This window comes from Agelaius phoeniceus, chromosome 2, assembly GCF_051311805.1.
Source record: "Agelaius phoeniceus isolate bAgePho1 chromosome 2, bAgePho1.hap1, whole genome shotgun sequence".
NCBI classification, from domain to species: domain Eukaryota; kingdom Metazoa; phylum Chordata; class Aves; order Passeriformes; family Icteridae; genus Agelaius; species Agelaius phoeniceus.
Window position 1 is genome coordinate 113,899,153 of NC_135266.1, and position 14,935 is coordinate 113,914,087.

Sequence of the window (14,935 nt, forward strand, 5' to 3'; positions counted from 1 at the left end):
AATGCCCCCACGGTCTCAGGATGGGCAAAACTCAACCACATGCATGGAATTTTATTCACATTTGTTTTTCCATTTATTATTAATGTCTCTCAAGCAGTTTGTCAGAAGTCTGACAGAGAGGGGCAGAGCTTGGTACTGGCCATCCTTAGCAGCCCAGAAATGCAGATACTGATTTTTTTTTACATTTAACTGTCCCTGTTGCAAATGTGGAATATATGAAATGTATTTTGTTTTTAAGGCAACAGGAAAGCTGCTCTACTTTTCAGAGATATATAGCATTTGCTCAACACAACAATAGAGGGCTGATGAGGTTTTGCTGAAGTAATTTATTCAGGAAAAACCCAAAAGCAACCATAAATTTCCAGATATATTTTCTCTGCCACACTTTATTTTAACGTATCTCTGAAAATGAAGTCACAGTGCATTTTGTTTCCTCTCTTGTTCAAAAGGAACATTTCAGTATGAAGAGAAATGCCAGCTGGTACTGGGATAATTACAATTTCTCATTAATACCAGCACATTTAAAAAATAAACTGGAAATATTGCCTCATTAGTATCCCTTGTGAGGCAAGTATTATTTTTAGATTCTAAGAAGCAAGAGCAAAGATGTGATAAGTGTCTAATATTGCAATGGGAATCAAGTCTCAAAGGAAGAATTAGAGCATTTTAGTTCCTTATTTATTTATATATTTATTTTGCTCTACCATGTGCATAGCACCCATCTCTCTCTGTTCAGAAAAATCAGATATCCATGTACCTAAACGGGAAGAAGCATTAAGATTTTCTTAGTAAAAGAAAATTGTATATTAAAAAATATGTAAAGATTTTACAGTTACTCCTTTCAAATGCCTTTTCCCCTTGTCGGTTTAAGGCTGACAAAGCACCATATCAATCATGAAATCTGCATCTACAGGAAGGGCACAGCAACAGCTTGTTTGATGTTAGACCTAGCTGTGAAGTTTGAATATTAACAGAGTTAATATTACATATTGGTTATGATTGAGCAGTTTCTACTGTCTGAGCAATATTCTATTCTTCTGCTTCTACACAAAATTTATACATGTGCAATTTCAAATTAATTGGCAACTGGCAAAAATGCCATCTGAAAATGAAGCTGTAATCTTCCTGATAGTTTCATTATTAATAGTAACAGGGATTCTTGCTTTCAAAAGTTAACTGACAGCTTTTTTAATGAGACTGAGACAGAAGAGAGTCCAGAGGGACATTGTCCCTGTGTCCTCCTGACATCTGAAAAATCTACCAGGAGGGAGAGGCAGCTGCTGCTGCCTCATGGTGCAGAGCCAATCCCAGGCGCCTGCCAAGTGTTTTGATATCTGTGAGTTGAAAGAGCTATATTAGGATAAGTTGGTTTTTTTCAGTATTACAAGAAACTTTCAGGAGTGTAAGGAGTTTTATTCTGTTTCCTACAGTAGTTTCCTTGCATACCAATTAGAACCCATTAAATATTCTTTTCATTTTTTGCCTTCTTTTTGAATACTGCAGCTCTGCAACATGCATTAATTTATACGGTGGCCTCTAACAGGTGTCCCAGTAGACTTCACTCACAGCTGTTCTACAAACCAAATGCATGGAATATAAATCTTCCTTCCCTCACATGAGCATTAGCAAGCCAGACTCTTAGCACAATCTGTTCATCAGTACACTAGTTTCCTTGGAAAGTTCAATATCTTGGCTAATGTTTATTAATTAAGCAATAAGACACGACAGACTGTGCAGCAGCCCTAATTAATGGGCACCTCTGGTGCCTGCCACACATCTAAGAAGTGCATTAATCAGCACCAACACAGTTTGGAAGTGACTTACCACAATAATAAAATGGTTATTTACTTAAACAAGAGCAATTCTCAAAGTTAGCAATATTTTTAAGCCTCTGCATTATGCAGAGGCTTAAATTTATTATATGTACAGTATTAATTTTATGAGAAGCATTTTGCAACTCGGTTTCCGTAAGTTCAGCTTCCAAATCCTTGCATGGGAATATAAATAGAGGATGCTGGATTTGCAGAGGTGTTGAGTCATTCTGGATACCTGTGAGCAGCTGTAGTCTCTGAACACCAGACTGGGTTTATTTAGGTGGCACGTACCAGTTTTAAACTTCTCTCATCAGCTGTGATCATCACTTACTTAGCCATGGTCTAAAAAAAAAAGTGAATTCATTTTCCAAAGCTGTATAATAAGAAAAGCAATTGGTAATGGAATGAGAAAAAAACCCCAAACCAGACCCAGTTCTGCAGAGTTTATACTTGGAAAACTTTTGGTCATCTACCAAAATCCACCCAATTCAAGAAATATTTTAATTGCTATCTAGAGAAGGGTTTTATTATGATCAAAACTCAGTAAGTGTCTTAATGGTCATGTCAACAGACATTCTGATGTAGCAGAACCTCTGACTATACCCATGCAAGACTTTATTAACTGTTTGCATCCTGTGTCTTTTATGAATCTGTTTAGTGCACATCCCTCTCTGTTGTTTTCCCTGCCATCTGTACAGTACCACCAACCTTTGAAAGTCTTATTATTTCTGCAAAATAAGCCCAAGTGAATTCAGGGCAATTTACTGTACTAAAAGAACGGTCCCAATATCCAGTAAAATAAACTTTACATTATGTCTAATAACTTGAAATTTCCCAATGACACTTGAAGTGACTAAATGTATGTAGAAGGTCACAGATGCTCACTGCTCACATTCTGGCACTGAAATCCTCTGGGTAGGAGAAAAGGAGTCCTTTGTGTTGGGAATTGCTGAACTGCAGGGAAAACCCCAGCAATTGGCAGCAGTAGGGCCTGCAGCATCATTTTGTATTAACAGACACTTTTATTTTGAATGTAGGAGTAATTAAACGGTGCTATCTTCATGCTGTAGCTGATTTAATATATTCTAAATGGAGAGGTTTGTGATAGTATTTTTTTTTTTTGTTTCTGACAGGTTTGGTTGCTTCTTTCCTTTTCTTCCTGAAACAGTGAAATTATTTTTTAAAATTAAAATCTCTCTCAGATCCTTATCCCCAAATGACCGATCAGCCTTAACAAGCAACCAGACTTGAACAGCTGAATAACTTAGCAACAATGTAAAAACAGCCATCTGGGAAAATCTTGTCAATTCTTCAGAACCAATGCAGGAATATTCCAGGCACATATATGAGAGAGGTTAAGGTGGCTTGGCTGATATTCCACATTTTGACACAGAGCTTGATGGCTGGTGTGAAGACTGAGTATACCAGTTTGAGCTGTCACAGGGATCCATCAAACAAGAGAATTTGTGAAAACTTAAATTGTGGTAGAGAAAAAAACCATACCATTTCCCCTTTCCCATATTTCTTCTTCTAGAACAAGCTTTCAATTATGCTAGAAGAAATTTTGTTCTTTTTTAAAATTGAGATTCTAGCCTAGAAGAGAACGAGACAGCAAAGCAGGGCAGGGAGTGGCAATAACTTTTAAAACACATTTGAAAAAGATGCAGATGAATTTTGGGCAGCACTCACATCCTGGTTGGACATCTCCCAGTAGGGCCTCTCTCCGTAGGACATCACCTCCCACATGACAATTCCGTAGCTCCAGGCGTCGCTGGCGGAGGAGAACTTGCGGTAAGCGATGGCTTCGGGAGCAGTCCACCTGATGGGGATCTTTCCACCCTGGAAACAGGATGAAAACTTGTCAACTGATTAGCATACAGAATAACACATGTTTTAAAAGAAAAGGGAAAAAAAAAAACCCCTGGATTCTGATATTCTACGTTCTGACTTCCATCAGTTTGCTGTGTCAATTTGCTGGAAGTAGAAAGGAAGAAATATGCCTTTTTTATAGAATTTGAAAAAAAACTGATTTCATCTCTAATTCGCCAATACCTGCACTTTGTGAAAACAACACAGTTCAAAGAGCAGAAAGCATGTGAAATGATTAATGTTTGTTCAGTCATATAAATAATCAAGACATGCATTTTGATTGAAAACATCCCAAGCCTTAAATTCCTAGTTCATTGACATTTAAGCTTTTTCCCTAAATGAAACAGAAACATCTACTGCAAAACTGAGCACTGAAAGCTCTTAATAAAATTGTCTAATCAGGAAAGAAACTATATGTGTTCCCTATGCCTTCAAAGCATTACATTTGATGATATATTTTACTTTTTGTTACGCCCTTTAAATATCCAGGTAGAAAACAAAGCAAGTATGCTTCTAAATAGGCATTTCCTTAGGATATTCAGTGTAATTCTGCAGCCTACAACTTAAAATCCAAGCTCTCTCACCAAAAAAACCCCAAAGAAATCAATCAACAAACCTAACTTACCATTTACAAGACCACAGGATGCAGAATTTTTCTTTGACATAAGTACTTTACATCACTGAATCCTTTCTATTTTCTCATAAATAGTTTCTGTGTGAAAACTACTTTTCCATCTCAGAAAAAAAAAAAAGGTATTTCCTCTCCAGGTACATTGGTCATTTCAAAAGTGTATTTTTTTCAAGAGTGTACATTTATTATCATTCTCACTGAACTCTTTGGAGAGAGAAAAGCAGTATATGGAAAGTGCCACTAGATGGTAGAAGGAGGCAGTCAGTAGAGCTGAGCTCACTCAGCAGAAGTTGCTTTCAACAAGCAGTAATAGATTCTGCTCAGTGTTATAATTGTATTTCTGACTGCAACAAAAGAGGAAATGAACTAGAACATCCATTGGGCAATGAAGAGAGGCCACAGTTAAAAACAAGTATGTAAATCTCTGCTAATTTGCTTTGAATGTATGAAAAATTATCTGAGTCTTGTTGAGGCCTGACTTTGGCTGGTTGAGAAGCTGTTTGTTCTACCAATAAATTGTTCCAAATCCAGGCTCTGTGTCTGTGGGGATGTGCCCCTCAGCCATGCTCTCCTTGCTGATGGAAAATGCATGGTTAACATTTATATTGTATGAAAGTGGCCAAGATGTCCTTTGGACATTTTTACATCTTTTTGCAGCTGCTTTTTCAAAGCCTTTGCTTCCTTGCATTTGGTAAATCACTCACTGATTTAAGCACTAATAAGGTATTTTTTATATTTTTGCCCAAGTAGCTCCACTATGTGCCTTTTCTTTATCCATTATCCTGGTGCTCAGATCACTCATCTGGCACGTCAGAGGTGCAAAGGACTTTGTGCCTCACCTGCTGCCACCTGCCCTCACCAGCACTGCAGTGTGTGATGCTCTTGGTCCCCTCCTGGTACAGCTGTTCCACTTAAGAAGCCATTAAAAATGCTTTTTGGGAATGTGACTGAAGAAACAGAGGGACAAAAGAGAGTTGTAACAGGAAATTCTCCAAGGAAAGGCCACACTGATTTCTTGTCTCTTCTCCAGGAAATATTTATTTATACTTTCTAAAGAAATTGGGTAAGAGCACTTGGTGTTTGATCTCCCAGTCTGGTTTCAGTGGTCTTTTCATGGAATATGCAAGGCCAGGCTCCCTGAGGTAGTGGAAAAATCAGCTATTGAATGCCACAAATGTGCACCTTACACAAACCAAAAGGATGCATCTGAGAAACAGAGAGTTTTAGGGTCTAACTGTAAAAGATGCTCCAAAAATATCTCTTCACACCTCAGAGTTATGGGCCTTGTCCTTTCTACTGGATTGGGTTTAGTTCTTATAAACATTTTAGCACCATACACTTATGTAATTCCATCCTCAGACAGATTCCTGTTTTGGTGAGTTTTATTAATAGTTTATTATTTTTTTAATTTTAATGAAATTCTTATGTTAATAATTAAATATCTAGTTGTAGGTAAAAGACAAAATTATACATGTGAATCAAAGGCATTTGGATATTTATAGATTTTACTTTTAATAATTTTAAAATAGTATGGATAACATAACAGGAAAACTATCTTTACACTGTATCCTTTTCTTAAATCTGATTTTGTATTCTCAAATGATACTCGAAAGAGAGGGCACATCTTGAGCAGTGTTTGCAGCTAGATTTGTGACTCCTGGCTAAATAAAAATGAGTTTTAAAGAATCTTATCAGACTCTATAACTACTTTCATGACACAGCTTCACTGACTGATCCCTTTTGGACTGAAACAGTAGCGGCTCATTGAGTGTGAAAATGAGAATGAAGAATAGAATCTTAACAAAATTCAAGGCAGTTCACTTTCAAGGGCATAAGATGTGTTCAGAGCTGTAATGTAAAATGAAACACTTTTGTGCTGGCTTTAAAAACCTCTAAATTTTTTACAATGGATTCATCTCATGTATGAAATAGTTATATTCATGAAAATGTGAATTTCAATACTTAATTATGGTTGCAGAATATATTTTTATGCAAAAAAGTTGTTTTATTTATTTGAAAGGCATTCAAAAGGTGAAGATTGCAATATGAGTACCTTAAGGAACATGTATGACTGAACAGTAGTAATAGCTGCTCATGCATAATAAAAGAACACCTTAGGTTTAGAATGGCTGAAAATATATTTCCTGTTTCTGATTAGAGTAATAAACAGTGTTACTGAGTGTTACTGATATTGGATACGTTTTTTTATATTTTAATCTAACTGGGGAAATAATAAATGTAATACTTACTGTTTGCACAATGCCTCACCTTCAAATTAAGATAATTGATAAATCATCTACATTTTGCTGCTACAGCAATGAGATTTCTCAGAGCTGCCTGTGTTAGAAATCCCTTTTTGCTTTTAGGTTATTTTCTCTTTTTTTTTTTTTTTGTTTTTGGGGGAGGGGGTGGGAAGGAGGGGCAGAATGGGTGTTAGGAAACAAATTGTTTTTCTGCTTCATCTCATACATTAATAATGATATCAGCGATAACCTAATTTTGTTTTCACACAGTGAAATAACACTAACTCCACTGTTCAAATAATTAGAATTCAGCCTTTTTTTCCCTGTATGCTGCCAGCTGAACAGTGCCTATCTCCTGATTTTTTTTGTGATTGTAATTTAATAAGCAATTTTACCACACAGCATAAGAGTCCCCTTGGAATTACAATATTAGGTTCACATTGCTTAGCTTGTAGAACTGTTCAGAGATGAGCCCTTGAAATGAAATTTACCCCCTCAACCACACCTACTGAGACACTGGCTTTCCCTGCAGAATTGACAACAGCACAGTTTGCCACCCATTTAAAGGCAGGACTGGAACTCCATGGTGCAGAACACCTCATTCTTTACCTCAGGCTATGCATGAGAGAGAGACAGTTCCTCACCAAGCGCCATCTCTGAGCTCACACCACCAAAAAGAGCTTATGATGTCTTGTGTGGCCACAGCTGCATTTTTGCTTTCTCCAGTTTGATTTTCTTGTCCTATTCTACATGTTAGACATGTCTTTAAAAGCAGGAGGCATTAACAGTTCCTTTACTTAAAAATCTAACCATATTTCCAAACTCCAGCAGAACAATGTAGCTGGCAGGTACAGCTCATGATTCTACCAAAAAAAAGGTGGGGATGCATCAGCAAGCTCAAAATGTGTGATGTGAAGAAACAAAAGAGGAAGCCTTTGTGATCTCAGAACTTCTGGCATGCCCTGGGAGCTGATTAAAGTGAGGAGCAATAGCACTGAGAGCCTGAGGTGAAAAACTGAAGGCAAGGTGTGTGTGAGCAGCCAGCAGCAAACCCAGTGAGTGCATCAGGCTGACTGTGCCCCAGAGGTGTGAAAAATGCCTGTTTCTGTGGAAAAGCCCCTTCTGCATTTCCTGGAATGACAGACACTTCAGAGGGACTGTCACACTGCTGGCTGCAGGTCTCCCAAATGCTGAGGTGCAAACCCATCAGATCCAGATGCACAGGCATCTAGAACTGTCTGATTTTGGGAAAAAATATGCTGAACTGTGTGCACCGTTAGTCTGATCTGGCACAGGAATTCCTGTGCATCTGTCAGTTACTGCTCCTTCATGTGCAGTGCCACTGAATCGTGCAATCACTTTCCAAGACACAAGCAGAGCACCTGTCTTTACCTCAGTGACAGAAACAGGGGGAAAAAAAGAACTTCAGAGTGAAGAGAGACACGAGTAATGAAAGAGACTGGTTTTAAATATTGGACATAATTCATCATTCTGTACAAAAACCTTCTGCCACTTCACTAGAGTGATGCTTTTATTTGATGCTCAAATTTTTCATGTGCAATGCTACAAGTAGTCAGAATTTAACATCCTCAAATCATAATTTAGAACTATTCAGTACTATCAACAGTCTTCTGTTGTGCCTATTGAAAAGTGCCTATTGAAATACCAGAGAAACTACATGGCAAGATAACTAAACTGCTCTGCAAAAGCATTTCAGAATTTGTGCTCATTATGCCAATTCCAGTTGGTTCTACCAGTCTCATTTCACTCAGAACTGAAATGAATAAACCCCCCTGAATTTCAAAAAGACTGAATTTGCTTTTAATCTCTGGGAAAATATTAATTTTCTTTCAAAAGAAAAGATTGTCCTGATTAACAATGCTGAAGTTAGATATGTGGAACTTGATTTCCCCCCTAAGTTAGCTATTCAAATTTTCAGAACAAGTTATTTATGGTTTTGAGAGTATGTTAATTTTAGTGGCTGTTAAGCTCTACACTGCACATCTATTTGTGTCTTCCAAAAGAGGGAAAGCTCTTGATGGATGGAAGGAATCAGCACTGAAGATACTGGCAGAATTACAGCAGACAAGATAGAATGCCTGTCCAGAGATCATCAGAAATACTTCACATTAACCAGCAGAGGTGAATCAGGGTGCTTCTCCAAAATACTCCACACCATCCTGTCATTTTGTCTTCCGGAAGGCCATGAGATGGATGACCTGAGTAGTGCTGCACACATATGCAAACCTCCAGCAAGGCGGATATATCCTACCCTGTCACCTTTTAGCTCTGACTTTGCTAAAATTCAAAGAATTATGAAATCAGAAACACTCTCTAATACAGTGGAGATTCTCATTAGAAGTGGCAGCAGCATTCATTTCCTTTGAAACAAAGCCCTTCAGCAGCCCCTTGCCCTTCAGCCCCTCCCTTGAGGCACTGATCCTACCTTGGGCTGAGAGATAGTAAGAAGGCTGAGAAAAATGCATAGTTCTGACCCTCAAAATCCACATAAGTGAAATGGCAGAGATTATTTTTGACCATTTACATCTATCCTGCCTTCTTATTTTCTTGACAGGGCAGTTTAAGGAACATTATACAGTGACAAAGAACTCCCAACAAGTGGTTGATACCATTGCCTCTTGTCTGTGTAACTAACTGGATTATACATCTTTTCTTGTCAGACAGGATGCCTTTATCTACAAGGTGCTCATTGAAAATAGATAAGTTTTTTACCAGAAATATTAATTCTAAAATATTTTTTAGGTTTGAAAATTAATTCCAGGCCAGGCAGGCTAGTGAGGACTGCTGATGTCCTCACAGTGCTGGTGAGAACCAGTCAAGTGTACAAAGACAAATAAATGCAAGTATTTTGTAAAACTTCTTTGAGATTGGTCTTTTGAAAGGTAATGAGGAGTCTCACACTGTTTTAGAGAGTGGGACTTCACATTTCTTTAGGATTAAGAATGCATTTTACAGTATTGTGTGCTTGCTCTTGGTCACAGAGAAACCCTTTCCTCTTTTGAAATTAAATATGGGGAGCATGTATCTCTACCAAACCCAGTTTAGAAACTACAGTGCTATTTGACAGTAAGGACAGGAAAAAATGTCATTTTTTCTTGAAACTAATATTTCTGGCAAAGATGTATCTCTTTTCAAGAGCATCAATTTCAAGCTATCTGCCAGCTGTGTCAGCACAGCTCACATTACAGCCGTAACCAATTTCTTGAGAGTTACTCCTCCAGAGTCCTTCAATCTGCACATCCAGCCCATCCACTTTGCTTACACAAGGAGTCCTACCAAAGTCAATGGATAAGGTGAAAAGGATTTTTTTTTGGTTCTGAGATGCTTATTTGAAGGATGCCTTACGTTGCACAACTCTGCAACAAAGGAATTTGCTACGTGGTCCATTCTTCCAGCAGAACTGAATTACCAAATACTAATATTTCTCTAAACTCAAGTAATTTAAGTTGAAAACAAAAAAGAACTTACCAGGCACTATCTTTTCTTAAAAGCATCAAGGAAGGCTCCTCTCTGAAATTATGCCCCTGCCTTGCCCAGGGCTTCATGAAGTATTTATTATTGGATCAAAAATAAACTGTTACCATGCACTGCTTGAACACTGGATGTTATTATCCATCATTAACGATTTCTCAGTTAGTGATTTCCACACTCGTATCGAGCTGACATGCACAGCAAACACTTCCTAAGTTTCAGGAATCAAGTGGCCTCTCTCTGCACTGCCACAGTGCCCAGATAATTCATTCCTCTGCCCTGCCCCTGAACCCTGCCATAATTCCTTCTCTACCACATCATTTGAAGTGGCCAGTAAAAACTCAGAAGCATCCGGGAGCTCGGAAAGTGAGAACAAACTGAAATGGACCTAAGTGTAAAATTAAGACCATATAGGCTATAGTACCGTCTACAGCAAACATTTTCATATTCTGTTATTTGGGATGCTGTTCTCGAGAGAATGTAGGAACCTAGATATGAATTAACATACAGCTTGCTCTTATTTACCTAGGGTTTCTTCAAAATTTATTCCAGAAACAAGTTGGAAACACCATGAAAATTAGGCTTCTCTTCTGAGAGTTGCAGTGCCACACATGGATGATGATCAGAATTATTATGAGGCTGAGCTACTCTGCAAGTATCACTGCTTTAGTTTTCATCCCAGCTACATCAAGAAGTTCAGAGGAGAATTAATAGCTTAGTAACTGATGGATTACATTTTCTGCTCACATTTTTGTGAGGTCACTTCTCATTTTATCCTGAAGGAGTTGGCTGGTTATTTAAGTTTCAGTCAATTCATGGATAAGTAGCTGGTCAAAAGATGGGAAACAGTCAGGAAGAAAAGGTCAGTTTTTAGAGTGGCACCCCCAGAGATCAATGCTCATGTCCTGCTGGCAGTGTATGCAGAATCTATAATACAGGCTGAACTAGGAACATCTAAAATTGTTCTAGAAATCCAAAAGTATTCATGGCAGTAAAGATGATGAGGATTTACCACAAAAGTTTGCTGAAGAACCTTATGATACTGAATTGAAAAATTACAAAAAAATTCACAAAATTCAGTGTTATAGTGATGCACACAGATTAAAATCCTCCTGAGTTTACATAACAAATAACACAACTGTACTAAGCTGTCATGAAACAGATCTTGTGGTTACAGCACAGAGTTGGCTCTATAACAATATCAACCCCCTGCTCAAAAGCAGAGTGAAGGGAAAAATGGAATGAAATTGTAAAAATAATCAGGAAAAGGAGGAAGCACAGCACTGTTGAAACTTAGGATATTCCTGCATATTGCTTACTGATCAGTCTTGATTGATTGATCAGTCCTTCATTCCAAAAGGACGCATTGAAACTAACAGACACAATAGGTGATAAAAGGTACAGAATAAAATAAAGTAAGAATGGTCTATAAAACCCTGAATATAATGGATCAGATAATAGATGGAGAGAATAGACCCAAAGTACATCAAACATAAGTGGAAAGCAGCAGATTAAAAATGTTAACAAAACAATTTTTTAAGAGACACATTGCTACAGGATGTTACAGACTCTAAAAATTCAAACCTTTCCAAAAGCTACTAGGTAAACTTACAGGAGAAATATTTGTGAAGGGTATTACACACAAAGACCTGCCTCTGATTTAAAGAAGTCTTTGAGCCACACTGCTGAAAGCTCAATAACCTGAACTGAGAATGCATCGTGTGCACAGCATGTGCACTTATTACAGAGAATCAGGAATTCCTCCTTGGAATCTCCTGCTTGTTTGCTTTTTGGATTCATGCTTTGGAGCTCAAACCATTGCAGCTGTCTCAGTTAGGCCTTTACTCTCTTCCCATCATCTCAGTTTGTTTGCAGGTGAAATATAAGCACACTGTTAACAGTGTCGCTGGAAAAAAAGTTAATGATGCACACGTCAACAGCATTCTGGGGGAAAAGAAGGTTAAAAATATTAAAAAAGTTAATTTTAAATGAAGTCATCTGAAGTGAGGTGTTCTTTGATGTGAAAGAATGTAACTGTAGATGGGTATCTGAAGCATTATGAGTCATTTTTTGTTGTTGGTTCTATGACTACATTCCTATGTCTCTACCATGTTTATAGATATCTTTTGTGACCAAACCTTTTGAAAAAAGGAAATAATCAATTCTACTCTTAGTAAGTTTTAGCAAAGGAGAAAGCACTGCATACTAAGGAGAAGAATCTGTAGAAGTATTGCCCTGAGAGTGGGGGCTGACTCCTAGATGAGCATGTGGAGGTCTTATGTTTGCTCCACAGAGACACAACACTATATTGTAAAGATTTTAGTATCAAATCTTTCACCAGCAATAAATAATTGGCTTAGGAGGAAAAAAAAGGAATAAAAGTATTCCCAGACTTCTGGGAATCATGCAAGTTTCATGTCTAAATCATCCCATGCTGCATAAAAATACGGTTCATATATTGAAGGGGAGATGGGAGAACAGCTGCTGATGAAGGAGAAGCAGCTGAGTCCAGGGTCATGGATCAAGAAGCATGACAGGGACCAGGGATGTGTCAAATACTGAGCCCTGTGTCCTGCCTTCCCCTCTGGGGACAGAGGGACAAAGACAAGGAAGGCTTTGCCAAGGCAGGGTGGGCAGTGAGGCTCAGCAGAGGAGAGGGTGGTAACAGCCATTTTCCCACAATAGGCCAAAATGCTCCCAGTGCCACCCTGCTGGTTTTCCACAGAAACAAAGTGCACAAGCCCCAGATGCACCCCAGCGCATCTGTCTGCCAGCCAAGCCCAGGCTGGGGGCTCAGAACCACTGGGAATTTAAAAAGCATGGCTGCTGGGAAGGCAGCATGGGAAACACATCCAAGGCTAGGTCAAATCAGCTCCACATGGTCTCTAGTGTCCCTTTTGGCCCTGTCACCTGCTCACTGAGGTGCATTTCACTTTAGGAAATGCGGGTCTCCCACTGTCTTGTGTCTGCCAGTTCTCTGCAGAGATCTCAGGGACCATTGGGCCTTTACAAATACACAGCTGGTCCCTTGCCTAATTCTGATGTGTTTAATGAAAACCAGTACCAAGCAAAGGAGAGAGAGCCTGTATTTCTCCTGCTGGAAGACCTCAAGATGCTGCTGTACTTCTGGTCCAGGCAGCAGCTCCATGGCCCATCAGGTTGCACAATTTCAGGCACAACACAAGTTGCCCAGCTGGCAAATATTTGGGCTACTGGGGAGACAGGAATAGAGATGTGGAATAGCTTATGAGCAATTTGATATTGCATGAGGCCACAGGAGCATGGGAGGGATCTAAACTTTAGCAGGGAAGTGGAAGAGCACAGCAAGAAGCTGAAGGGAGGTATTGTGATGGTGTCTGGGGAGATTCTCAGAAGATCAGAAGCTGTGCTCTATTATAGAGGTTGCAGAAGGCAGCCTGAGAACCAGGGTAACTGTGGCATGAAGATGCAGCTGATGTCTGTAACAGAGCACTAGGACACAGGGCTTTATTAAAAGAAATAAATGAAATAAATGTTTCCCTCTCCTCTGACCCTGGAAGGTATCCCACAGATTCGCAGATTTTTTCTGAGCAGCAAGAGACACACAAGGATCATGGAGTCCAGCAGAAGGTACAACACAGTGTTGTCAGACTGCACAAATACAGATGAAATGTATCGCCAAAAAGCTGCCAAAGAAATGAATGTACAAGAGGAGTTTTCAGTCCAAGCAAGGGCTGCTTCACAACAAAGCTTCTCTGATGTTTCTATCTGGTGTAGTGACACAGTGGCAGCGTCCATAGATCATTTCAGTGTGGCAGAATGCAAATTGTTGAATAATAGGATAACCATCTGTTGGATGATGAATAGTTTGGCACAGGACTGTGGCCAAGCCTTCCTGCAGATACCCACATTGACCCAGATCTCTGCCAGCTGCCTGAGCAAAGGGCACTGAACATCAAGCTGGTTTCTATGTCACGCTCATCTGCAGCTCACCAGAGCACAGCCCTGACGGATGAGCCTGATGGCAGCTCCAGTCACTCCAGTGCCAAGGCCAGTTTCATACTGGTGTTTGTACTGGTCTAATGTCGGCTTACAGACACTGAGGATCTGCTTCTGGCCTTTACAACAGTCACACTCCTTAGTATTGCACTTCCTAGACTTTTGTAGTTTTTCCTGTATCTTGGCATACTTTAATTTAGGCCGTTTGTGAATTGTGGCACTGGAATACCTTTTGTTCCATAAGTCAGTTTGATTTACACCTTGTTATCCCCAGATGACATAAAACTTTGAGTTTTTCTCATGGTGCATCATACTAAATCATCATCTGAATGGGAATAACATATTAACATAATTTATCATTCCTGTACCTTGCTCAGGGGATATTTTACTTTATCCTATAATATGTCACTTGCATGACATAGGAAACACTTTGATGAAGTAGTACTTGGATATCAAGGCCAGGTTGGATGTGGCTTAGAACAACCTGGGATAGTAGAAAGGGAGATCTCCCCATGGCAGCAGAGAGTGGAACTACAAGATCTTTAAGGCCCTTTCCAACCCAAACCATTCTGTGATTCAATCACTATTCTATGAAATCAAAGTTGCCACTGGTGCTAGACCAGCTGTAGTTTATTTTATAATGACATCCTCTAAGCAGTTGGAACTCTTGCATTACCTTCATAAATTCACCACAAAGCTTCATCAAAGTAGCTGAAAATTGACCTTTTAGAGTGTATCTACCAAAAAAAAAAATCCAGCACATTTATTTCACTACAAAAAAAAATCTACCTAGCTCAAAGTAAGTTTTTTTAAAATCATTATTTTTAATTTAGAAACATTAATTTAGAAAAGGTAGATTTTCAAATGACAAAGCTTCTTAAAGCCCAAATTTTCTGAGAGACAGCAAT

General features: G+C 38.8%; 1 protein-coding gene across 5 annotated transcripts in view; it reads right to left on the reverse strand.

Moving 5' to 3' along the window:
• Positions 1–14,935, reverse strand: part of EPHA6 (EPH receptor A6) — a 373,338-nt gene that overhangs the window by 17,090 nt on the left and 341,313 nt on the right. For all 5 annotated transcript variants that reach the window (XM_077174587.1, XM_077174585.1, XM_077174590.1 and 2 more), the window contains one exon: positions 3,504–3,653. In XM_077174587.1, coding sequence (XP_077030702.1) covers positions 3,504–3,653 — 150 coding nt within the window. The remainder of the gene's footprint in view (positions 1–3,503; positions 3,654–14,935) is intronic.